Source organism: Anoplopoma fimbria, chromosome 18, assembly GCF_027596085.1.
Source record: "Anoplopoma fimbria isolate UVic2021 breed Golden Eagle Sablefish chromosome 18, Afim_UVic_2022, whole genome shotgun sequence".
In the NCBI taxonomy this organism is placed as follows: domain Eukaryota; kingdom Metazoa; phylum Chordata; class Actinopteri; order Perciformes; family Anoplopomatidae; genus Anoplopoma; species Anoplopoma fimbria.
The window spans coordinates 7347592-7373134 of record NC_072466.1 but is presented as its reverse complement, the minus strand read 5'-3'; the positions used below and the strand labels follow the sequence as shown (position 1 = coordinate 7373134).

Below are 25543 nucleotides of genomic sequence, written 5' to 3'. Positions count from 1 at the left end.
CTATGTTCTGCAGCTCAAAAGAGCTGACAGACAAAGTTAGCAACTACCTTTGAACAAAGTGGAGAATTAAGCAACAAAGAGCAAAAAAAGTCATGCTCAGTTTATTATGGACTTGTTTTTGTCATGTAGCCAGAGACATGACTCCATATGAATGAATTCTAATGCTGCTATGTGAAACTAGAGGCAACTGTTTGCTGACAAGTTTTCAACATGAGCTTAAACTGTGTCAGTGTTGTGTCCTCCTCCCCGGTGGGCCGAAAATCTGCCGGTTTACATAAGGTGTTTTAAATGAGTCCCTGGTGAGACTGATGCATCAGCCTAGGCTGCGAGCCCCGTTGTCAGAGATGTGGGAGCCTGCTGGCAGCTTATCAGACAGCTTATTAACAGCAGCAAACGGGGACAGACACATTTAGTGCACTATTTACATACAGTCCATGCTGCATCATGCTGTGACCTATTACACAAAGTTATAATGGCAACTCCAAGCTGAGAGTTCATAAGTTAATTCACTTTAAATTTAAAGGAATAGTTTGACATATTGGAAAAATAATTAACTTTTTGTAGAGAGTTAGATAAGAACATGAATACCACTCTCATGTCTGTGTGGTAAATATGATGCTACAGCTGGGATTAGCTGATTAGCTTAGCTTAGCACAGAGGCTGTGACCCTGTTTGCTGCTGTTCATTTTGGGCTGACAAGCTGCCAACTGCCTGGAAAGTCTCCAACCAAAGAGTCCCAGCCTGAGCTAATAATATAATTCCACCTCAGTAGTAAGACATATCACTTTTTGTCAAGAAAACTAATCCTGATATGTTTTGGTCTGATTTTCTTCCTGCTTGTCCCCTCTACTAGAGGGTCAACGGTCAAGGTCAGGTCAGAGCAGAGAAGCAGATTCGTTCAGGTAATGTTGTAATAACACAAAGTCAAAGCAGACCAAAACCACCCTAATTTTATCCGCAACTAAAATCTTCCCCCCAAATCCGTTAGTATTCATCCTCTGTATTTTCAGGACAAACATTTAATTACTTAATTTTGAGTCCCTGTTTGAAATTACAGTAATATCCACATGTCTACATCAATCTTATTCCTCTTTTCAAAGAACCAAAAGCCTCAATAAAATGCAAGTCTGGCATAATGTCTGTAATTTATCAATGACAATTAACCAGGCTGATTTGTAGCATATTAAAAAAGATAAATGACAGCAATTCTGATCCTGAATAATTACTCGATCCATTAAAAACTTTTTAAAAAGACAACCTGTATTTTCATACCCCTGTAATTTGCTCTTCAATTAACTCATTTTAATTTCATGCCCCTTCTTACTATTACTCTTTCCCCAAAAAATGTTTTTAAAGTATTTGAGTCCTTTCTCTTAATTGGCCACAAACATAAATAACTAAATACAAAATGAATGACTTAAATATGTGTCTTTTGATTCATCAATGGGATTTCAGTATTGTTGATATCGAGGAAAAGAGAGCCAGGAAAAAAAAATACAAAGAGAGGATTTCTACACTTGCACATCAGACACATAAGCAGAGAGAGAGAGGGAGAGAGGGAGAGAGAGAGAGAGAGAGAGAGAGAGAGAGAGAGAGAGAGAGAGAGAGAGAGAGAGAGAGATTCATTTCTAAGATCAAAAGATTTTCTTCAGTTACATCTCCTCAATTAAGACACTCAGACATTGGCCATATTCAGTATGTCTCTGCATAAGTGAGTGTTTGTATATGTTCTTGCATCTTAAGGCATGGAAACTTCTGTACATTTGAGAGTACACCTGTGAGTGTGTGTGTGCGTGTGTGTGTGTGTGGGTGTGTGTGGGTGTGTATGGCTATTTTGCAGCTGCCTTTGATCACAGACGACGGTGCTAATCAGACGCCTTTTGTCAGAACAACAGACAGACGGCGGCGGAGAAGGGAAGATGAGAGAAACTTAAACACACTTCTAGTAGCAGTTTCACTCACAAACGTGTGTCTTGACAGCCTGTTGTCATGGATATCACAGCAGGCGGTCTGTTTTTGTGTGAGTGTGCGTACATATATATATGTGTGTGTGTGTGCTGCGTGGTAGGAATGACTATGTATGAGGTGTGAAGCAAATCAAAAGCCATGTGCATCAGATACTTCAAACATGCCTGCCTAACTTGTCCTCACCTGACCTAGGTAATATAGTTAGGATGAAGTGTAGGTAAGATGATTATTGATTCTACAAAGGGCAGGTGTCCTGCACTATCGAGCTAACGTCTGACACTTAGAAAAATATTTTTTTCATGATCACAGAGGTTTTGTCAGGTGCTACCTAGGAGTTGACGTGAAGAGGTCAGATTGGGGCACCACCACGTCCTGGGCATTGCCTTTGGGCACTAACACCAGTGACAGCATCTCTTACGTTTGGTACCAGCCTGGCCAACATGATTACTGTGCCACCACACAGTGTCGCTCCAATTAGGAAGCAAAAGAAAAAGGCATTTAATTTGTGTTTTAGCACACCTGTGAGCATGGAAAATCTTTGCAACCACCCAAAAAACAAGACTAATCATCATTAAATGAGACATTTGGCTGCAAAAACCCAGTTCACACATTGTAAGGCCTTTTGGTTGCCTCGGGGAGAAACAAAAGGAAGTGGCACTTCATCTGAAACGAGTCTCGCTGTAAGAGCAAGAGGACTAATTTCAGTCGGAGGTTGATTCATCTTTAACAAGATTAATTAACTGATCCCTTTGGATGTACACTCCCTTAAGAGCACACATGTGCGCCCGCTTGTGTGTGTGTGTGTGTGTGTGTGTGTGTGTGTGTGTGTGTGTGTGTGTGTGTGTGTGTGTTTCGTCAGAGCCCTGCCAAATGTCGGGAGTGCACCCAATTAGTAAAAGAGTCCGGGCCCACACACCTGTCTACCTGACAATGGTGCAGCGCTGACAATGGCCCACGGCTGCGCGCATACATTTACACATTAATTGACCGGCTCGGGCCATTAATTAGTCAGTCAGGAAAAACTTAATGACTAGAGCCACCCGTTGGTAGGTGACACTAGGGAGGGGGGGGAGGGGAGAAGTGCTCAGGCAGGGGCCACACTTATAAACACACGTATGTGAAAAACACCCAGCATGTTTGAAAGCAGAAACTGGAGATATTGTATATTAATCACTACCCCCAAAACACAGAGGATTTAAGAATGCTTACCAGCATTTATGTGCTGGTTTTACATTTACATAGACAAAGAAAAACATTTATCTCAATTAGTGAGATTCGAAGATCCTGGATCAGCGCATTTACAATGTAAGTAACATCCTAAAGAAGGGTACCATTAGAGAGGGATATTATATACACATTATATACAGCTATAAACTCAAGAGAGATGAATATTTTGGAAGTTTTCTGATTTCTTGTAAAAAAAATAATTAACAAAAATGCATTCTCTAATTAAGATGCACAACAACTGCCATTAAATCTGATTTTCAAAATGTCATATTTGCCTAATCTTTACTGGTTATATAAATGTACCTTTTGACAACTTTGACAAATTGAATGCCTTTAGAATTGTCTTTAAAGGGGTAAGCGAATAATATTCTGAAAACTAAACTCCACTCTTAGTTTTGCCTTCAGCAGCACGCCACATCTTTTCTAGTTTAAAGCTCATAATGTTACATAATGGGAATGTATATGTCGTCATTCATATGTTTCAAGATGGGATCAGTGAGTAACTTATCCATCCTCTTTAAATATTCACATCTCCATTTCTACCCTGTTCTCCCTTCACTTATCTCTTCCCTCTACCCCCAATCTCAAGTATCTTTTTAAAATGTACGGCCCATCGTTTGATGTTATGACCTTGGAGAAAAGAAAAGTAAAAAAAAAAAAAGAAAAAGATCCAGACATCTGTAGCCTCCTTCACATCAAGTGCCAGTGTTGCAAAGTTGTTTCTCAAGTAACGTACACTCAACATCTCTCAAAGTCGCAGTCTGTTGGCGAGGCGGTCTGATGAGTCACGGCGGCGTGCATGTGTGAGTTCACGTTACCTCTCTGTCTTTGAGAACGGCCTGAGTTCTGTAGAGCAGCAGGAGTCGAACGTCGCTGTCTCTGAGGCTGAAGTTACTCTCCAGGATCTGCAGCACGTCGATGCGAGGCCGCACGGGCAGCGACGCGTCACCGCAGAATGGATGCAACCACGCCAGGAGGTCGTCTGAACTGACCGCCATGTCACTGAGAGAGAGAGAGGACGGGGAGAAGGACAGCAGTCAGACAGGCCAAGTGAAGCAGGGGTAAAGAGACAGAGAGGTAAAGTGTAGAGGTTCTTCTTAAAGGAAAAAAAACTAAAGTTATCAAGGGGTTAGGAGCTTCTAGGGTTATTTTCATAAACTTGTTTAAGCTGAAGTTTATTGCAGTTCATTACAGATTCAGTAGTGGTCGTTATTGTAAGGAGGCGTGTGTCCACATAGCGTTTTATTTCTCTGGTAGAAAAGGACTGGCAGGGTGCTTCATCCCAGTGTTGCCGGTAGGATTTGTTTCTATGACAACAATATCTTGACAACATATCCACACTGTAACCGCCGTGGTATGATAGACTAGCATTGCCTCTTTGCTTTATATTATCTATTTAAGCTACTATCTCTTTGCTCTACATTGTTTTTTCGACAACAGGAGGATGCTTGCCCTCATATTTTGTGTGGATGATCTCATCACCTCTCAATCTGACAGTCGAGGATGTGATGCATGATGAATATCATGCCTCGTCCAAGAGCTACTGTGGAGCTCGGTTCCAGGCCCATTCATGCATTCGCATGCAGTAGTTAGCCTCGTGCTTTGTATTAAAATCACCCACTTTAGTGTTTTTAGTAATTGTAACATGTAACTTTTGTAAGGCGTTCCGCCCAACACTGTTGTTCTAGCTAGAAAACTATCCAAATGAGTAAATTAATAATTCGGAGGAATAGAAAAAAATTAATCGTTTAGGTAATTTTATTTCTTTTAAAATGATAAAACATATCCTGGTTTAGGCTTCTCAAACGTTAGAATTTGCAGCTTTTCTTTGTCTTTTGGATTACTCAAGAGGATATTTTTGTTAAAACAATGAATTTCAATAAGTCACCATTTATTTATATTTATAGAAAATATTCTTAAAATGAATTGATAGTAAATATAATTCTTAGTTGCAGCACTAATTTAGACAAAGGAAAAAGAAGCTCAGAGGAAATGACTTTGTGCACAACAACACGGACGATGAGGATTTCTTTTGTCACAGATGGATTTGTTTTACTTTGATTTGTTTGGCCGCTGGTCACTAGGTGGTATGGCAGGTGCTTTCCAAATGTTTTCATCACAAAAATAAAGCTGACAGGCAGGTTGGCCGCTGCCTCTTGTTGATTCAACTAGCAAACAGACATTTTGACACTCAGCAGGTGTTCATTTCAGGCCTTGAATAGAAGCTGAGAGAGAATAAAGAGAGAGTGACAGAGGAAGAGACACACTTTTGAAGCATGTTTGATTAATGTATGACAAAAGTGTGTGTTGGTGTGTGAGAGTAGAAACAGATAACCTACCCACTCTGGACATTATTGTGCACAGCGGTCACCATGGCCTCCAGGACCCTGAGGGGTTGTGGGTAATTTGTCAGGGCATCTGGGTCTCCACTGAAAAACAAACCACATCATCACAATCATCCAGCGTAATACACTAATTAAGATAAGATGTTGAAATTACCACAATACAGAAGGACAACAACTGAGGGAAAGACAATAATCAAAGGCTTTCTTCTCAGGCACAGTGTTCGTTAAAAAAACGCGTCTGGCAGCAATTAAATGTTTGATGCAAATACAGCTTTGTAAAAATTAACCGTCATGAATTTATTAAGTCCTAGAGACATGAAGCAACAGAAAAACATTTAAACTCGTCTCCATCGTTACAAGCTCACAGAAGATGTTGGTGAAATTCACCAGAATATATAATCATTTAATAATTTATCGTTGACTAAAGAGGTTCGTCCTTTTACATAAGGTGTAAATACGATTTAATGGGACATAATAGTAGCTGAGCTTAAAAAAGGTAATGTGTGATCTTTCTGCAACGTCATTAGTGTATTTCCTGGGGTGGCTGTAGGTTCTGCTGCATTGTGTGTGTGTACACTGTATGTTTGCAAGCGGAGGGCTATTTTTCACAAAAACAGAAAGGAAAAATGTGTGTTCACATATACACAAAAGCACCATGGCCCCAACGCGCACGCACACACACATGTATACATATATATATATACATACATACATACATACATACATACATACATACATACATATATATATATACATACATATATATATATATATATACATACATATATATAAACACATATATATACATACATACATATATATATATATAACACATATATATACACATATATATACATACATATATATACATATATATATATATATATACACATATATATACATACATATATATACACATATATATATACATATATATATATATACAGCTTTTTGCATACATATATATATATATATACATACATATATACATACATACACATATACATACATACACATACATATATACACATATACCTATATATATATTTGCTAATACATATACATATATACACATATACATACATATTTATATATACACATACACACACATACACACATATATATACATAAATGCATACAAATGATCTGGCAAAAGGTGGAATGACGACGCAGCACTTCCTTTACTGCATTTTTCCACTTAGGAACATTTTATCGTCAAAGCCACACAAACACAGAACAGTTATGACAGTTACAAAAGACGGCCATTAGTGTGAGGCTCAGGTATTCCTGCTGCGCCAGACTGAAGGCTTTCGGGAGGGCCAAACACAAGAGCGGCTCATTCATACCTGCCAAACACAATGCTTCAAGAGAGCCCTGCATCAACGGACAGGGACACACACACACACAAACACAAACACACACGCACACACAAAAACAGTCATTATGCAAGAACAGAGTGACACGTTCAAGGGAAAAACTGCCTCTGGTGAATACATAAGGCTGTGTGTGCGTCTTGCACCTAACACACATAAAACAAACACAAACACAAACACACACACACACACACACACACACACACACACACACACACACACAGAGACTTGAGTGTGTACTCTATGTGTGTGTTGGTGTAAAAGCAGAGTGAGATCTGGAGGGTAACAGCTGTATCATGCTGCATTAATTATAAGAAGATAATGAATCAGAGAAAGGAGGAAAGCGTGTGCGTGCAAAAAAACAAACTGTGTGTGTTCATCAGGTATAGTGCCACGTGTCTACTTAACTATGAGTGTCTGGGCACGTGCACGAGTACCTTCTGGTGTGTGTGTGTGTGTGTGTGTGTGCGAGTGTGTAAATGCAGGTGCCATCTATCTGCATCATGCGCCATTGAGCAGCCATAAAGAAGCGGGAAATGAGGCAGGAATATAATCAAGGCGATTGGCACTCATTTATCAAGCCAATCAGATGGCCCGATAATATATCTAGCCCTGTCAGTAAAACCTTTCCCATTGGTCCGTCAGGATTAGCGCACAAGGATTTAAGAGCATTAAGGTAAAAAAAAAAGATATATATACTACTCTAAATATAAGTCTTCCATTTAAGCCTATGCAACGCTGCTTACATTTTGAAGTTTTTTGGAATGTTAAGTCCTACAATATCGGAGTATTTTCCATTGCCCTGAACTCCTGCAGCTCGGAGACATGTCGGCCTGAATCATCGCTCCCTTTCCTTTTGAATGCAGTGAACAAGAAGGCACCAATGAAATGCTGTGAGTCCGACTCCCACAGGCAGCTACTGTAAAATCAATTCAACACTTCAGGCATTTGTTATGACAGTGTTTTCCCCTACCAACATGCTGAGCCCAAAGTGGACCAACATACAGAATACTTTTAGATAACAACCAGCAGCGATCAGGTGGTAGGTGGTGTGTGGTTTTCAATATTTTAGAATATACATCATGAAGCTCGCATTTCAGTTGGAAAAAGATATTTTTCTAAATCTGACTTATTAAAAAATACATATATTTTGACATACATATGTTTGTAATCATACCAGACAGGTGTGAAAGGGCTGCATATAGATGATAATGTTGTTTGACAGGGCGCAACAGTGAATGTATAAAGACATTTGAATAAGAAGAAAAGGGAAATTCATGTTCTAACCTGACAACTTGATTTTCCTCCTGCCTTCGTTAGGTTTGTCACAGTGTGCGTTATCTTGGTTAGCACACAGTGCTCAAGCCTACAGCAGTGTCATTTTCTCAGCGCCGTCCTATTATTAACCATTTTTCTGAACAACTCAGGGCTAACAGACGGGGCCTATCAGTGAGAATCACCAATTTATGATTTATAACCCAGTGAAAACAGCAGTGATGCCCACTCCTGAAGCAGCAGATGTTGTGATTGTATCTGGATGATGGGGAAGAATTTGGTAGTGAGGCGTTAAGTAAGCTTCACTTTATAGGTAAGTGTATCAAGGACATTTAGTTGTGTAGTTTATTTTTATCAGACATTTGACATGTATTATGTTGATGTTCTTGCAGTTTATAAAGTATATTTTTTTACATCTAAAATTTCAGATTTTTTTTTACATTTTTGTTTTTCTGTATGAATAATGTTGCTTAATTAATAATATTTTTTGTTGCACTTCAGAGGTGCTGGTAGGCATATTATTGAACTGCAGAGAAAGACAGGCCATCATTTAACACCTGCTTCCACTCTTTATGCTAAGCTATGCTAAGCTAATCTCCTGGCTCCAGCTCCACAGTTAGGGCACAGACGTGAAGTTACAGATTCTCTCAGTCTAGAAGTGTATTTAGAAAAATGCTGATTAATTAATTCTAGTGTACAGCCAAGCTTCTCTGTGTCATTGTGTGTGTTCTCACTGGGCAGATTATTTTTGTAAATTGTAGGGTAAGAAGAAGAGAGATGTTACCTGAGTGCGGTCACCACTCGCTCCATCGCGTCATGAAGCACCGTTTTAACGGACAGGTCTAGGGGTCCAACGGCCACACGCAGCAGCTCTCCGATGCACTCCAGAGGCTGTCCATCAGTTGCCATGGTGACTGCCAGCTCATGTACTTTTGACCTCTCAGATCGGGACAAATCATAAAGTTGATAGTATCTCTGGAAGAAAGAAAAAATGATGGTTAGTGAGCGTGCTGACATATTTTACCTTTCAGGGAAAATACTATATAAAGGAAAGCAAAAGGGCGAGGCTATGTATAAGTTCACAGCCTTGTTAACCAAACATTTAGAAAAGACAGATAGACACAAATAAATAGTAATGTGAGATGGTAGAAGAAGAAAAAAACAGAGGCAGGAATTGAATAAAAATAAGAACGGCAGAGTGAAAGAAGTGCAGAGTGGAGTAGGAAGTCAGAAGTTTAGTGAGTGGAGTTTGTTGTTGAGTGCTTTGTTCTCTAGAGGTATTAACCCAGAGGGCAGCAGTGACCTGAACCTGCTCTCTCTCTTCTGTCCTGCTCACCTTTGCTTGTTTTTTCATCTCTTCCAATAAAAATAAAGGCCCGAGAATCTCAACCTGGAGGGTTGATAATGGAATTAGGTTGTGTGTGTGTATGTGAGTATATGACCCTCCATAATTGTTTTAAAAGATGTTTCCTTGTCTTTCAAATATTTTCAGCATATATTCTCATTCTGTCTTTCTCTCTTTGTTTTCTTTGTATATTGACTTTGTATTTTTTTTTATTCCTCTATAAGCGGAACTCTCATCTTTGAGTACACATTTTAGTACATGTAGTACTGAAGTACATGGAGTCAGAGAAGATCCTATACAAAACCTCTAAGTTATTTGCAGCTACAAGGAGTTGCGGTCTGGTCGTTGCTCGTCATTGCAGCAACCCTAAAACGACCTTGTTGACACTAATGGTTAAAACTACAGTAGCTTGAGCTTGATATACTGGACTTCTAAGGATGGACAAGTATCACTGGGAAAATACGGTCTGCAGATACTGGAGTTACAGAAGTCCTAAACCTGGTGGCGGGACATGTTTAGTTAGATCCACGATGCTGTCGTATGCCAGCGATGAGCCAAGAAACAAGGACTGATGTTGCTGTGTCATGTATCGTTTTTTGGTGTCTCGAGTACCTCAAGATGGCGGAAACAATCTGAAAGCACTTGTGTTTGAGAAAACTATCACAGAGGGAGAGCTTTTTGTTGATTCCCTGTTGCACTCTGAGCGAGACATTGACATTGGTGGCATCAAGACAAAAGCACACTCAGCGTTGGCATTGGACTCAGAGAAGGAACCCCCTTGTCCCCTCTCCTGTTTGTTATATTCATTGGCAGGATATTGATGTTCATATGGTATTCATGATATATGGACATCATATATTCCGGATATATGATATTCATATTATATTCATAGGTAGGTTATCAAGGCCCAGCTGAATACTAATGAGCTTTTTTAGATAATGTTCAGAAGCTGAATTTGATACAGTTTGGGAGTCAAGTTTGAGACCATGGTGGTCTCTTGGAAAATGATACATCTTAAACTACAGGCATAGAGTGTGTACCTGCCTTGAGACGAGAAACACAGGTATCTTTGGGTGTTTATTCACGAGGGAATAAGAGTTTACGAGACAGTTAAGGACATATGGGTCTGCTAAATGACTGTAATGTAATGTAATGCAATGTAATATGGGAGCTCTCAATATTCTGTTCCAATCCTCCCTTATTAGCACACGTTTAGGGATGCTGACAGAGAGGGATTAAGGATACAAGTGGCAGATGTGAGGCTTCTCCACAGGGTGGCTGGTTTAACTGAGAGTAAGAAGATGGATCCCCAAACTTCAAACAGAAATTGTTATTGGTGGCAATTTTGGTGCCAAACCCCCCAAAAAAACTCAATGCATCCAGTTTGCATCCAGGTGAGGATCCTTGATGCATTTTATTTCTCATCCCTCTCTCCCCTCTTGTCATCTATCAACTGTTGCTACCAAATAAAGGGTTAAAAATGCCCTAAAAGATCATTATTTCTAAAAAATGATGGTAATCTTTCATGCTGCAGCACTAAGAAGGCTAATCATCACAGGCACGGGTTTTTATACTCTGCAGTATTTGATTAATTGTATATAATATCAAAGGACCATGGGAAGGTATTCATTCAGAACTGTACTTACAGCTACACAATATCTGCAGTGTGTAATTTGCTGTCTGTCTTCATGGCAGGTCAAGGCGCTGTGGTAGTTTCCGCTGTTCATCCACAGCAGCTGGTCACGTACACTTGATGAATGACCAGTGTAGCGGCTCCTTCTATCTATCTTTCTCTACCTATCTGCCCTTTCCTGGTACTTATATCCTTTGTATCTATCTCTAAGGATGTAATCGCTTCCTGCACTAGTAGAAGGGAACATTGTACAGGTCGGTGTGTGTGTGTTTTTATGTGTGTGACTTTGTAATGCTTGTATCTTCCTCACTATGATGGAGGGTAAATGCTTTTAAGCACAGATGAATCACTGGCTAAATATCATAAACTTGCACAGTGTGGGGGTCAGACATGATCAGTTTTCTTGGGTATGTCATGGTCGCCTGGCAACACTCAGCTCCCCAATTCACAAGGTCCCCTCTCTCCGGCCCCACAGTAATGTTGAGCACACAGACACACACACACACACACACACACACAGAGAGCTACAGGGAGGTGACAGTGGGGCAAGTCAGTGTGACTTTGCTTAATGACATACAGCATGTTGTGAATACTGTACACACGGCCATATGGCACGGCTCATTTCAATCAGCAGCCCGTAGATTTGCATTAATATATATATATATATATATCCTTGACTGGTCCCAGTGCGGCTGGGAAGAGCTTAGTGGAGCGGAACCAACATATTAATATATAATACATACACACACATACATGGCATGTATTTTCAAGTAAAGGTGACCCTGTGACCAGGCAAGGGAATAGGATGTGAGCGATCAAGTGCATGCAAATGGCTCAAAGGAAGTGAAAGAGTGACTTGATCAAAAGGGTTTCGTAGAATGTACAAATCAACAAGATGTAAGACACAGAAATGAACCAGATGTCCCTGATAGATGTATGTATGCCCCAGTATGTTATCATGAAGTAGGAGATCAGCCTAATCCAAGGTAACGATTCTTCCCTTCAGCAATGAGACATGTTTCTAGAATTTCTAATATGGCATGCATATAAATACATTTCAAAAATGAAGAACAGTATTTCATTATGTTTGACTAACTAAGCTAGGTCTATTTTGTAAGCTATTTTAAGGTGAGCAAGCACATATTCAAACAGTCTTGCCATGATCAGTGCTTGTTTTTGGGATCACTTTTCATGCAATTTCTATGAGCTTCCTACACAAAGCCACCAGATTTAGCTGCATAGAATTTACAACGGCTTACCATTTAAGCATTGAATTGATCGCTTGACAAAGTGTCTGAAGCACAATGGTGAATCACTGCAGCAAACTATTTGCATGTCTATGTCCAGACTAGTTTTAACCCATCATTTACCGCAAATATACAGAAACAGGTATTCTCCCTCTTCAACATCTTAATGGCTTAAGTGTGTGGCAGATGGGGCTTACCTGCTGGCTGTCTTTGAGTGACAGGATGAAGGCATGGCTCAGTGTGTCCAGGTGGGCCTGCGATTGCTGCAGGTGTGTCACAGCCTCATCAAAAGACCTCCCCGCTGGGTCCATCCCCTCCTGCTCCCCGCTGCCATCGCCACCTCTCTTCCTGCTCTTCTCGCCCAGCTGGCGCAGGGCTTTGGTCGCTCGCTTTATCACCTCCGACCTCGCCTGGATGCTCAGCTGGAGACGGAATAGGATGGATGGAAGGAACATGAATGAGGAGGAGGAGGAGGAGGAGGAGGAGGAGGGACGGTATAAGGAAAGCGAATTGGGGTGAGGGTGTGGGTCAAATTGAGCGAGGAGAAGGGAAAGAGATGTGCACAAGTTATTTATATTAATTTCAAACTTAACATGTTGACGAGGGAAAGGTATGGCCCAATATATATGCAACAAAATATCAAGGGGGAATTGGTGTAGCATGTGTGTGAGGAGTGTGTGAGAGATACCATAGCTGCCAGCCGAGTGTAATTGATTCTATTCAATGGGAGCAAGTTAGCCATTCATGGGGAGAAGAGAGGGCCTTTGGCTGTAGGAGGTTTTACTCTCCTCCATGGAGCATGCAGGCAGTGACAAGCCCCACACACACATTCCCACCAGGAAGACACTTAAAAGTCATCCAACTTCACTTTTCCACCTACCTCAGCCACACACTCAACTCGAACTTCTGCCTGTGCTAGATATATCATGACGGAGACTGACAGCACTTCTCTCTTTCTGGACAGGATGATCACTCAAATGGAGTTTCCTGACAAACCTGCACGATTTTTCTTTTCTGGGTAAGTGTGTATAAGCATTTGTGTGCGTACGTAGTCTTTTGTTTTATGTGTGAGTGGGGATGGAATTAGAAATAAGCACTCGCGACGAACATCCGTCAAAGCCTTGGGCAAGATTTGAAAACAGGCTGAAGGTTGAGCTTCCACTAAAGAGATCGCAGATCAATACTTCAGAGAAGGGGAAATGCCAACCCTGTATATCCCCTCAAAATATAGGTGAGATAAGTCCCCAGCCATCCGTCTCACCCTTTGGCCTTGTAGGAAATGGATCAATCCATTGTGGGGGGCAATGGGGGTGTGAAAGGTCAGATGCATTCCTAACAGTGAGGGGGGTGAAGATTTCCCTTTGAGGGTTCAAAAGGGAGAGAAAAACGGAAAGGGGAGGGAGGTGAGGGTGAGAAGAGGGTGCAGATGGCGGGTTTCTGAAGGGTAATCTGCATGTTAAAAAGCACAGTGGGAAAATAGTGCCTGCTGGGAATTGGAGTTTAATTGGCTCTGAAGCAGAGTGGGATCAATTAGCTCTCTTAGAGTGTATGGGAAAGAGAGGGTGTATAAGACAAAAGTGGAAGAAAAGAAAGGTCTGCAGTGGGGAGGGGGTGGCAATGTGCCAGTATGAGAGAGAAAAAAGAGCAGTGGGGTACTATTGATAAGGAGCGCTGAGGCACTTTCCCCCTGCAAGACATTTTTTCAGAGTGCCGTAATTATGTGGCTGGAATTTCTGTTGCAATTTTATAATTCACGACTGGTATATGGGCTTTGAGGTGACAAAGTGTGGATGTGAATAGAATAGAGCAGGAGAGACGACCGGGCGGACGATGACGAGCGCAGAGTGAGGAAGACGACAGTTGGATGAAGCGATTGGATATCCCCACAATCCTTTCTTTGAGACAATATGAATGTTGTCTGGGTGGCTGCCGGGAACTAACTTACGTCTGTGCCGCAATTATAAATTGTCAGTCTGCCAAACTCACATCAGTTCCTGTCCGAGCCTCCTTCACACTGTACTTTGTCTTACAATTGTTCCTTCTTTTCTGCGCGGAGGACAGTAATTCATTTGAAAAAGATGGCTGGGTTTCAGGGGAAATAAAACTTAAAGGTGCTAAATTCCAAATTCAGAGCATATGATTGAGGGATTGCCTCTATACGGCTCTCAACATGGAAACTGCTGAGCTGGTGGCTAGAAGCTAAAGGAAGAGCGCTAACAGTGCAAACAATGCTAACAGTGCCCACAGAGCAAACAGTGTTAACCTGAAGGCTAACTGGAGGGTGGGCGCTACGCTTCTGAGTCAATGTCGTTGGTTTGGATGGCGTCATGAGCTGTGACTGCTTATTATGATGTATGAGCGCAGTGCAGGGTGGCGGCCATTAGCTAGCAAGTGCGAAACAGAGACAGAGACTCGCAGGCACTAGCCGGTCCCGCTACTTAAACAATGCACAGAGAACCTCACATTACAACACACAAAGGCATTTTTAAAAACAGAAGTTGTTGTTTTTTCTACTGTTTTTTTTCATTGCTTATTTATAATACTTGTTTTATTTTATTTTTATTTTTCATTTTTTATTTTTTATCTTGTCTTCTTCTACTATGTCTCTTGTGTGCACTTTACTCTACGCTGTTGTAAGCCTGCAAATTTCCCCGCTGCGGGACTAATAAAGGATTATCTTATCTTATCTTATCTTAAGTTTGACCGAATTTAGGCTTACATGTTCGGCTGCATCAGGTGAGAACGTGATGCTATCCAGGAAGTGGACGGCGTCTGCAGGGACCAGCCTGTCCAGGTACTTGGTGCAGGTGTCGTAGGCATGGAGGTAGTCTTGGTCGCTCTGAGGGGGTCTCTTCAGCAACTGGGGGTCTCCTTTCCAAAACAGCTTCTGCAGCCACGCTGCGTGGACTGCACTGGGGGAGACCGTGGTCCCTCCACCACCAGGAACAGGCAGCCGATTAGCCAGTTTGGAGATAGACAGCACGTTCTGACTGGTCAGAAATGGTTGTAGAGTCACCAGCGGATCCAACGACTCATCAGTCAGCTTCCGGTAGTTCAAACCTGCAGGACGGAATTTATTATTTAGAAACACATCTATTTACACATATTTTTACATCAAAATGATATTAAATGTATCCTGTTATAAGTTTCCAACTCCACCCAACCCTCTTGCTCACAGTGTACTGCCCTATATGAGCAAAAATAAGAAGTACACTTGTAGACCCCCTCATTGTCTTTTGACCAGGCGGCAACCTCCTGAAAGTGAATCCAAATTCGAAAGTGCGTTCAACTTGCATTCTTTCTAATAGCCAGCAGGGGGCGACTACTCTGGTTTCAAAAATAAGTCAGATTGCATAGAAGTCTATGAGAAAATGACCCTGCTTCTCACTTGATTTATTACCTCAGTAAACGTTGTAAACATGAGTTAATGGTCTTAATTGCTAGTTTCAAGTCTTCTTCAATACAGCATGATGTTATTTAGTAAATGATGCTCCCATTTAGAGTAAAATAAAATCAGGGTATGCTTTAAAGTCTGGCTACCTTACGATTGACAGGTTGATACCATAGTGTCCTCCTGTCTCAGAGCTGTTCGTGTTCACATCTGAGAACTTTAACCCATTGAGTTCATGAAAGATAAAGATAATATTCAGCGTCCGGCTGTACCTAGCTCCACACTCTTGTGTCACTTCTGGTTGCAAAATAACAAGATGGCGACGTTCAAAACCAAGATGGCGACGGACAAAATGCAGAGCTCAGGCTTCAATACCGTAGTCCACAAACCAATAGGGGATGTCACATTTAGTTCGTCCACTCATATTCAGTGTCTGCCTTGTACACATGATCTACTGTTCTTCATATGTTGAATGCTTTCTAAAGGAAAATATCCACGCTCTTATTCATTCAAGTTCAACACAGTAATACGATGATCTTTTATGTATGATTTACATTGTGACACTGATTACCCTTTTCTTAAAAAAACGGAAACATTGAAAACACAAAGGGCATTTTAAGGCACTGTGCACATAGTGTTATCACACATGCATTAACTTCGGGGGCGGCTGTGGCGTAGTGGAGAGCAAGGTAGTTCTCCAATCAATCTCCAATCAGTAGTTCTCCGGCTTCGGCAGTCGATGTGTCCTTGGGCAAGATACTTAACCCCAAGTTGCTCCTGAAGGCTTGCCATCGGTGTGGACTGGACATGAATGTCAGTTAGAGTCTGATGGTGGCACCTTGCATGGTAGCCTGTCATCAGTGTGTGAATGGATGAATGATATGCAATGTTAAATGACTGTAATGTAATGTAATGTAACTTGACGAGGCGAAACCGCTGCATTGTGGGGGAATCATTAGCAATCTAACTACTACAGCACGTCCAACCGATCACTGTTCAGAAAGTGGTACTTTTCTGCTGCATTCACACACACACAACCAGTGTGAAAACTTGCAGGATACACAGGATAATTACAGTGATCTGATATGCAGAGGTTCAATTTTCCATAACATGACAGAAATATGCAAAGAGAAAACGCACAGAAGAGAGTAAAAGGTTTTATGTGAAAGATAGTGTGTGAAAGTAGTGCCGCTGTTTGCTTGTGCGTGCGTGCAAAGGTGCACACTATCTGAATATGTCTAAACGCACCATATGTCCTACCACTGCAGCACTATGTGTGTGTGTGTGTGTGTGTGTGTGTGTGTGAGAGAGACAGAGAGCAAGTGGCGTGCTCTCTTCTCCAGCGCCATCAGACAGACACATTACTGTGGCAACACCACAGCCTGTCTGGGCTTTAAATATTTAACACCGGTCTGCCTGTAGGGAGGGCTCCGTCAACTTTGCTCGGAATCCCTCACGTGTGCACACACACACACACACACACACACACACACACACACACACACACACACACACACACACACACACACACACACACACACACACACACACACACACACACACACACACACACACACACACACACACCTGAGTGCGCACACACGATACTTTCAGACAGGCCCAGACGGACACTTAAAAATGCAGATAAGAGTAACATGCACTTACACATGTACACACTCTCTCCGTCTCTCCCCTGCCCCACCCACTCCTCTTACTGCCTCCATCTCTTCCGCACCCCCAAGTAGCATCTCATCCTCCGCCTCAGGAGAGCCCCCGCTCAGACAGTCACCTGGTGCAGTGTCTGAAACTGTGATGAATATTGGACACACACCACCTGTCTCATTGTCTGGATGCCTTTTAAAGTCTGTTTAGGAATGCAAATGAGTGTGTGTGTGTGTGTGTGTGTGTGTGTGTGTGTGTGTGTGTGTGTGTGTGTGTGTGTGTGTGTGTGTGTCTTTGAGTTGGAGTTAGTAGAAAGTTGGTGGCCTGGGGAGACACCGCAACAGCCTGTGTGTCAATTATGCTACAAAGTGTAAATGTCTGGGTTAGGTTTTAGTGTTTGTGAACGTGTGTGAGAGCGATACAGACAGTGCTAGTTTGTATGTGTTGTATATGTTACAGCGCATGAGTACAGCTCCATTTGGTGAAGTACGTACAGTATATATGTATGAGTGCTAATGTGCATCTGGTGGTCGTGCTGCAGTTGTGCAATTTTTAGTATGCTAAGCCACTCCCCCAAAACAGCGACTGTCCAATAGGAGCTTAGCAACTGCAACTAGGCATTTCAGCCCTGTCGACCTTGGGATTTCTCCTCATGTCAACTAAGACTTCATGTTCCATTCTCTGGTTTTGTCTCTTAACGTCCAGCTGCTATAAACCTATTTCAAAGCAGACATTTGCCTTGTCAAAGAAGGAAAGCCATCATTAATGTTATTAATTAGTGATTACCGCATTCCATTTAGGTGAGCCAGTTCTAGGGCTCTGTTCTTATGCATGCTCACTCACTGACATGGGTTAGAGTCCAAACCCAAAAGAAATCCCCCATCTAGGGCTGGGCTTCTGTATGATCATTTATTGTCTTTCAATGGAATCGTATCGTGATGAAATCATATATCGAGATATCAGGCCATTATGTTGTCTAAACTGATGGGGGAAAAAAACCACACAAAACTCTATCAGAAATTCCCTGGTGAAGTTAAATCATACTATTATTATCTTAATATGAGCACTCTGTATTTGTGTGAATGCATTTAAACTTAGACAATGAGTAGCTGGCAATATTCATTCTTTTTTTTCTGTATAATTTCACTTCATTTCTTATTAATAAAACGAGAAAATACTCTTTTTTCTTATTTTGAAATATGCGTTTGTCTACTTCTGTCTGGAAATCAAAGAACCATTGTTTCAAAAAAAGTACTAGTAATTCTAAGTGAAAGTGTGCCTAAACAACTAACGATTAAACAATCAGTTTCTATTGTAGAGATAAGATACGGTAGTTGTGTGTGAGTGAAACTTAAATTAATCAGTAGCGGTGTGAGCTTAAAGTAAAGTACGATTTTCTCAGTTTATGTAGAAAAGCAACAAAGTGTCAGTGTGAATGACTCAAAGCTGTGTGTGTGTGCGTGTGTATGTGTGTTAAACAGAGACATGTGTCACCGGTAAGGGCTGCTGTGTTATCTAAGAGCTGTGGGAGGAAGTGAGGCGTGAAAACACAGCTGACACCCGGCTGACCTTTACTGAACTTCATCGACAGGTGACACCACCTCCGCCCGCATACAACAAAAGTTTGTGCACTCTAGCAGGACCGCTGAACCGGTGACACGCTACAATCTGGACATGAAGTCCTTGGAGAGGGTTTGTTGCTGCTGCCACTGAAAATCTAAGTGGAAACAGCATCTTACTGTGATGCTGTCGCTGGTTCAGGAGCTCGGGCTGTTAGGTAGATTGACATATAAATACAGAGGTGGATTGCTTCTCTTGTCGTTTACACAAAAGTGTGAATAGCTTTGTTTGTGTCAATCCTGTCGCTTTTTCTATTTTGGAAACTAACATAAGAGCTGGTTGAGAAAAAAAGAGGAATAGAGTAAGAATAAGATGATGTCACGATGAAAGTAAAATGTCATCGGGCGAATTTGATTTGTCCCCTTTCAGAGAAATAAAAAGGATCGGTGCCAGAAATGTGCCTGAAATTTAGGCATTCAGCTGTAGTATTTTTGTAAGATTCTACATGACAATCAGTGACGTGGGGTTATCTGCAGGCTAGAAGGAACGTCAACATCAGTCTGTGAGTCATCAATCATGCCGAGAGGGATTTTGTTCAAGTCTTCAACACTGGACTAGACTTTCTTGACATTAAAAGGCTTCCAGCTGATTTTCCAATTATGATATTGGTGCATTAACGCTTGGCTCAATCCAAGGCTCTTCTTCTTTTCTTTAAGTGCCTATTTTCTCTCCTTAACAGCATTACATGTTTGGCAAATGGGTGCTTTTGTTGATTCTGATTTCCTAAGCAGTGCCATTGTTGAGCAAAAGCAAATTAATTCCTTTTCTTTATGATACATACCTCTTGCATAGATGACTGCATAAGCAAAGTGTGTGTGAATACATTGCGGATGGATTAGCAGCTACCCGTATCATTAGAAAGAATAGACTTAATTAGGATTTAGTTGCAAACTACATCCATTTGTTCAAGGGTTTACATTTTTATGAGAACATCAAGCAGATTGTCGCTGCCTTTTGTTCTTCCTGTAAACCACCGACTAGTTTTACGGTAGTTTTCCATCTGCATTACAGAGAAAAAAACTGTCTTACCGTTGGCAACAGCTCGAAGCTTCTTGAGTAGTTTGACATGGGAGTCTGGCTTGATGGCGGTGGTGACGTAAGGCTCACAGCCTGCAGCGTCTAGTAAGGTGTAATAGTAGAGCAGCCGGGCCTGGTCGCTTCCCTCCACAGTGGGCAGGACGTACTTGGTCATGTGGCCGTAAAAGGACTCCGGGTCACTCTTCAAAGTGTCGAACAGGCCAAGGGACTCGCTCCGGGATTCAATATCCTTGGTGGAAAGACTGGATGTGGAGTAGGAGGTATGGGGTGAAAAAAATGAAAAGAGAATAATGTTTCCACGAGGAAAGTATTAACCATAACATTTTCACAGTGACATAAACACGATAATCCATCCTATCCCAACTTCAAAGCTTTTACATTTTCTGTAGTTAACACCTGCTGTGTGAGATATGTCTCCTCCAAGGAAATGTATCCATTATATACACAGGATGTAAAAACACTTAGCAGTAAGTTTACTGGCATCACAAACGGCGGTTTGTTAGAAAAACAAAAACAAATTAAGATCTGAGTTGTTCACATACGCAGCGATAACCACCATGCTGGAAAAAAAGATATGAGAAGACAGCAACACTGACAAAAAAAATCAGCAACAAAAAAAAAAATCAAAAGGAGGAAGACAAGCAGCACTGAAAACTATTTGGTAGTGTAGAAACAGAACTGATCTGCAGGCTTATCACCAAAGACACAGTCCCTCGAAAGAAAACAAGATAAGGATTTCATAGATTACCACTGAGAATACATTTAAGAACTTGGTCAGCTCCGATATAAAAAAAAAAGGAAGACGGAGAGAGAAAAGAGGGAGTAAAAATATGATGTAGAAATGCTTAGAGAGTAGAAAAACACAAGTGTGTTATAAGGGATTTGCTCAAGTTGCACACAACTTTCTTTGCTTTTCAAAAACATGTTTCACCGCAGAAAAAGTTAACAGGAGGAGGTGGCCTGAAGAAGGAGAGGACAAGTGAAAAAGATAAAAGACAAAACACCGGGAAAAAAACACAAATTGCATAGAACCGCGAACAGAGGTTAAACAAGGTAAGCTGCAAAGACTGAAAAAGGCAAAAGAAAAGCTAGTTGCTGGTTGTCACGGAGGGGCTCTGAGCAATCAGCGGCCGTCCCGGAGTGTGTTTGTGTGAGTGCAAGTCTGTTTATCTGTTAGAAACGGGACGAAATCAAAGAGGACAATGGTTCCTTGGGGCACTCCGTCAGAGCTCTCTGCTAATAAAAAAAACACAAGACAGCGGGGCAGCAGCGTGGAGGTTGCTGACAATAAGCTCAATAATGTAAATAACACTAATCATCCACACAACAGGGGCTCTAACAAGACAGGAGTCAACAGAACAAGTACCTCTAAGTAAAGACTCTCTCAGTCACTGCTCATCCTTCTCTTTTTCCCCAAAGTGCACACACAATCACGGGCGGCCCAATCAGAGTCTGATGTTTCATTATTTAATCACATTAGCGCCAAAGTGACTGAAGGCACCGAGGCAAGACAACAATGGCAACAACTTGTCCCGGTAGGACTGTTTGAGTGGTGTTAAAAAGTTTTCTTTGGCAAGAGAACATGCAGCAAACACACACACAGCTGTGAACGGCGGATTGTGACCAGTGTTCATGTCGGACTCTGTGTTAAACAGGCCATATTATGCTATTTTCTGGGGTTAATATTTTTATCTCAAGTTACAGTTACAACATGTTTACATGCGTTAATGCTCATAATCCTGGTTGTCTTTCTCATCCTGGCTGTCCTGCAGCACCTCTTCTCACTCTCTCTCTGAAATGCTCCATTGTAGCGCTTGCTCCTCCCTCCAGAAAGCAAAGTCTGCTCTGATTGGTCAGCTAGCCCGCTCTGTTGTGATTGGTCAACGTTTCACATTTCAAAAAACTCTTCCTCCGTAGCTTCAGCTCCATCTCTCTCTTTTGTTGTTTGAGGGCCAAACTAGCCAGAAGGAGTTTTACGTGACTTCCGTTACATTGTGACCTCATAAAGTTACAGAAGTGAAGGAGAGAATTCAATGGAGCCGTTTCAGGAGCTTCTGAGGGGGAGGGTAACTCCTTGTAGGCGTGGATTTCAGGTTTTACACTCTACGGACCTTTTACATGTACAAACATATATGTAACACACTAAAGAAGAGGGAAAAAGTGGAAAAGCATAATAGGGCCACTTTTTCTGTATTTCTTCAAAGCCAGGTCGTCATCAAACCTTTGCCTTTCTTCTCTGTCCAGCGACTAAAAAGTGTTTAGCGTCTCTCTTTGCTAAGCCCCTCCTCTTTCCTCTCTTTAAATAAACACGTATAGTTTCATACTGCATGCTCCTTTTCTATTGCTGCTCACTTGCTCGTATTTCTCTCTGTACACAAAGCAGCTCTCTGTTGTGCTCATATGGCTATAAAATCAGGAGCTTCTCATTACAATCTTTTCTTGTTAGTTTTTCAAAAGCCACAGCGAAAAGGAACCGATTTAATACGGTGGAGTATTCCTCGTTCTCTCTCATCCCTCTCTCCTTCCCCCATATCGCATTACCATATTCTGTTTTATTGCCTCTTCTGCCATGTCTGAACAAAATGAGGCTCCTTATATTCTTAAATTCAGAAGCATATTTAATTGCCATGGTAATTAGACAGCCAGGATCAAACTCTATGGGCGCATTGGCTGAGCAGGGATGATTATTCAGCACAGTTGAATTTATGCAAACTGTATTATTTTTGTATGATTGGTGCTCATAATATGTGCAAAATACTGTCCAGCAGGGGGTTAACAAAGTGTTTTTGTGCTGTACGGGACAATAGCACTCGACAATTTGATTTGACACATGAGGCAGTTTTTTTTGTGAGGCAATATTTTTCTGCTTATCACACCTTTACACACACAACAAACGTGTCGACTTCAATACTTCACACACCATCTGCAAACACACACGCTTGATCCTTAAGGGAGAGTCACACAGTATAGCATACATACAAGTCAAGCGACACATTTGAAAACTGTTATGTGAAGTTGATTTTGTCTATTTATTAATCCAGCAAATACAGAGTAACATTAGCGTTTTAATTTTTCTGTTCACCTGAATATTGGGCAGAAACCTCCGGTCATGAAAAGTGATGCCAATGCAGAAGTGCCTTAAACTTCTTTCTAATGGCCATCAGGGGTTGACTCCTTTATTCAGCATTTGTTTGTACGTAGCTCCGCCCTCTTGAGTCACTTTGGGTTGCAGAAAACGTGAGATGGCGACGGCCGAAAACCAAGAAGGTGAAAGCCAAAATGCTAAACTCAAGGCTTCAAAACAGGAGTCCACAAACCAATGGGTGACGTCATAGTGATTACATCTACTTCTTCAATATAGTCCATGATGTAAGCCCAAAAATCACTCTCTCTTTTTAGCAAAATTTTGGCAACAACCCGTTCCTGATGAAAGATATCTGGCTCTTTAGCTGCTAAACGCTACACTTTGTTCACCAGCTAGTTGCTAACTTTGTCTATGTGTTGTTTTGTGCTGGGCAGGTATTGTACAGTGGTCAGTTTTTACTGTAAACAGCTGCCTAGTCCTGATGGGGAGGTCATTAGTTTTACAGTTTGGTCATAAACTAAAAGCACAGAAGAAATTAACATTTTGACCTAATGAGGATGTCTAGAGCAAACTGGTGGACCAACCAACTGACCTCCTGATGTTGCCAAACTTAATGGCCCAAGTGACTGGTATCAGACAAAATTGTCAACTTGTTTCAATCAATCTTATGATAGTGGGCCGGTTCAAAGATCTGGACCCATGCAAGCCATGTAGAGCCCCCGCTTCAATCCAGTCAGAAATACTGTCCTGTTTTCTTTTTACCGTGTCCATAACTGAACCATATGCCTCTGTATTTGTCAGTCCAGGTCCTGCTTCCCCTGGTTCTCCCCAATGGCTCCATGAAGCACGCTTACAGTCATGCTCCAGGTCATGGTCATGCTCCAGGCTCAAACCTTGCATTGTATCTGGGGACAGCGCATCAATAATCCCTACAGCGAGTGTCAGCACCAACAGCAGCTGTGTAGCAGTTGTCCTCATTCCCACTGAACGATACAAATGCACTTTTTTTTTTTATTCCAGGCAGGAACGCTCATCAGCATGCTGAGCACACACTCACATGAACACATAGCAAGACGCCTGCTTGCAGTGACTTAATTTGAGAGACATATTTGAGATAATCAAATCTTGTATGTCTATAACAGTATGATGCAAATGGCGGGATGTATTATTAACTTGGTGACAGCTAGACAGCTAGTGTCAACATTATCATGCATGAGCCAATAAGAAATTATCTTCTAATGAAAATCAACAGTTATTCACTTGCTAATAATTTATGTTTTGCTAAAAGATCAAAATACGGAATATGCAACATGGCAGGAGAGAACAACCCCATTAAGATGAAAGAGCTAAGGTGAAACGGCGGTGACAGAGGGAAGAGACGGAGCTTTGCTGTGGCGGTGGGTTCTTTAAGTATTGATTTCATTTGCATGCAACAAGGTCCCTGGAAGGTTAAAGTGACTGGTGTAGACAGAGAGCAAAGTAGAAGAAAGGTTCAAATTAATTGGTGGGTTTTATGAAAAAGGAAATGGTTCGGGTTAATTGAGAGGTCTTTGCAACAAGTATATTGGATTCTGGCATAAAAGGAATCACAGAAAGTCAATAATTAGCCTTTGTGGTGTGTTTCTATGGATACAGGACACTATCAACTAAAAGGTGCACAACTGGCAGTGTAAGTCCAGTTGAATAATTTTACCACCCGTGTATGGTGTGTAACACAGCCAGAGTCTGACGTCATTTGAACTTGCATTCACCAGCTGCGCGGTGGGGAAGGAGCTGGTACAGAATTCAAAGGTGTCCTCTCTCCGTCTCCGAGGATTCCTCATTAGGCTCAAAGCAAAAAAAACACATCTTCAGGATGAGTCAGTCGGGGAAGGTGCCACAAAATCTAAAAATGTCTATTACTATTTATTTCTCATCACAGGCAAACGCAAAAAAGCAGCACAATCGGTCAGGCTCTGCTGGCGGCAGAGTAGTGAACAGAAACGAGGAGCTTGATGTTGGAAATATGTGATGTTTGTTTGGATCAGCTGATGAGGAACCCACTATTTGTGTGCCCCCCCCCCTACCTGAAGTGATTAAAGTTTCATTTAATACACTTATTCATCAGGCCAATCCTGACATGAAGACAAATCCTCTGTGATGTTAGGAACAAGCTGTGATGGAAAGTTTTTTTTACAAAACACTAAGTACATATTAAGTGCACAAAAAAAGGCAGTGCCAAACGGAAATTAGAGAGAGTACAACTGAATTGGCAGGTTATTACTGAGTGTAAAGTCACCACCCTTTCTGTTTTTGTAAAAAATTATTTTAGTGATTTAACAACCGTCATTAAAA

General features: G+C 41.5%; 1 protein-coding gene across 1 annotated transcript in view; it reads right to left on the bottom strand.

The window, feature by feature from the left end:
* The window catches only part of nbas (NBAS subunit of NRZ tethering complex), a 151866-nt gene that overhangs the window by 37236 nt on the left and 89087 nt on the right, over positions 1-25543 (bottom strand). The window contains 6 exon segments of the mRNA XM_054618448.1: positions 4014-4197; positions 5535-5624; positions 8973-9163; positions 12611-12835; positions 15133-15473; positions 20116-20366. Coding sequence (XP_054474423.1) covers positions 4014-4197; positions 5535-5624; positions 8973-9163; positions 12611-12835; positions 15133-15473; positions 20116-20366 — 1282 coding nt within the window.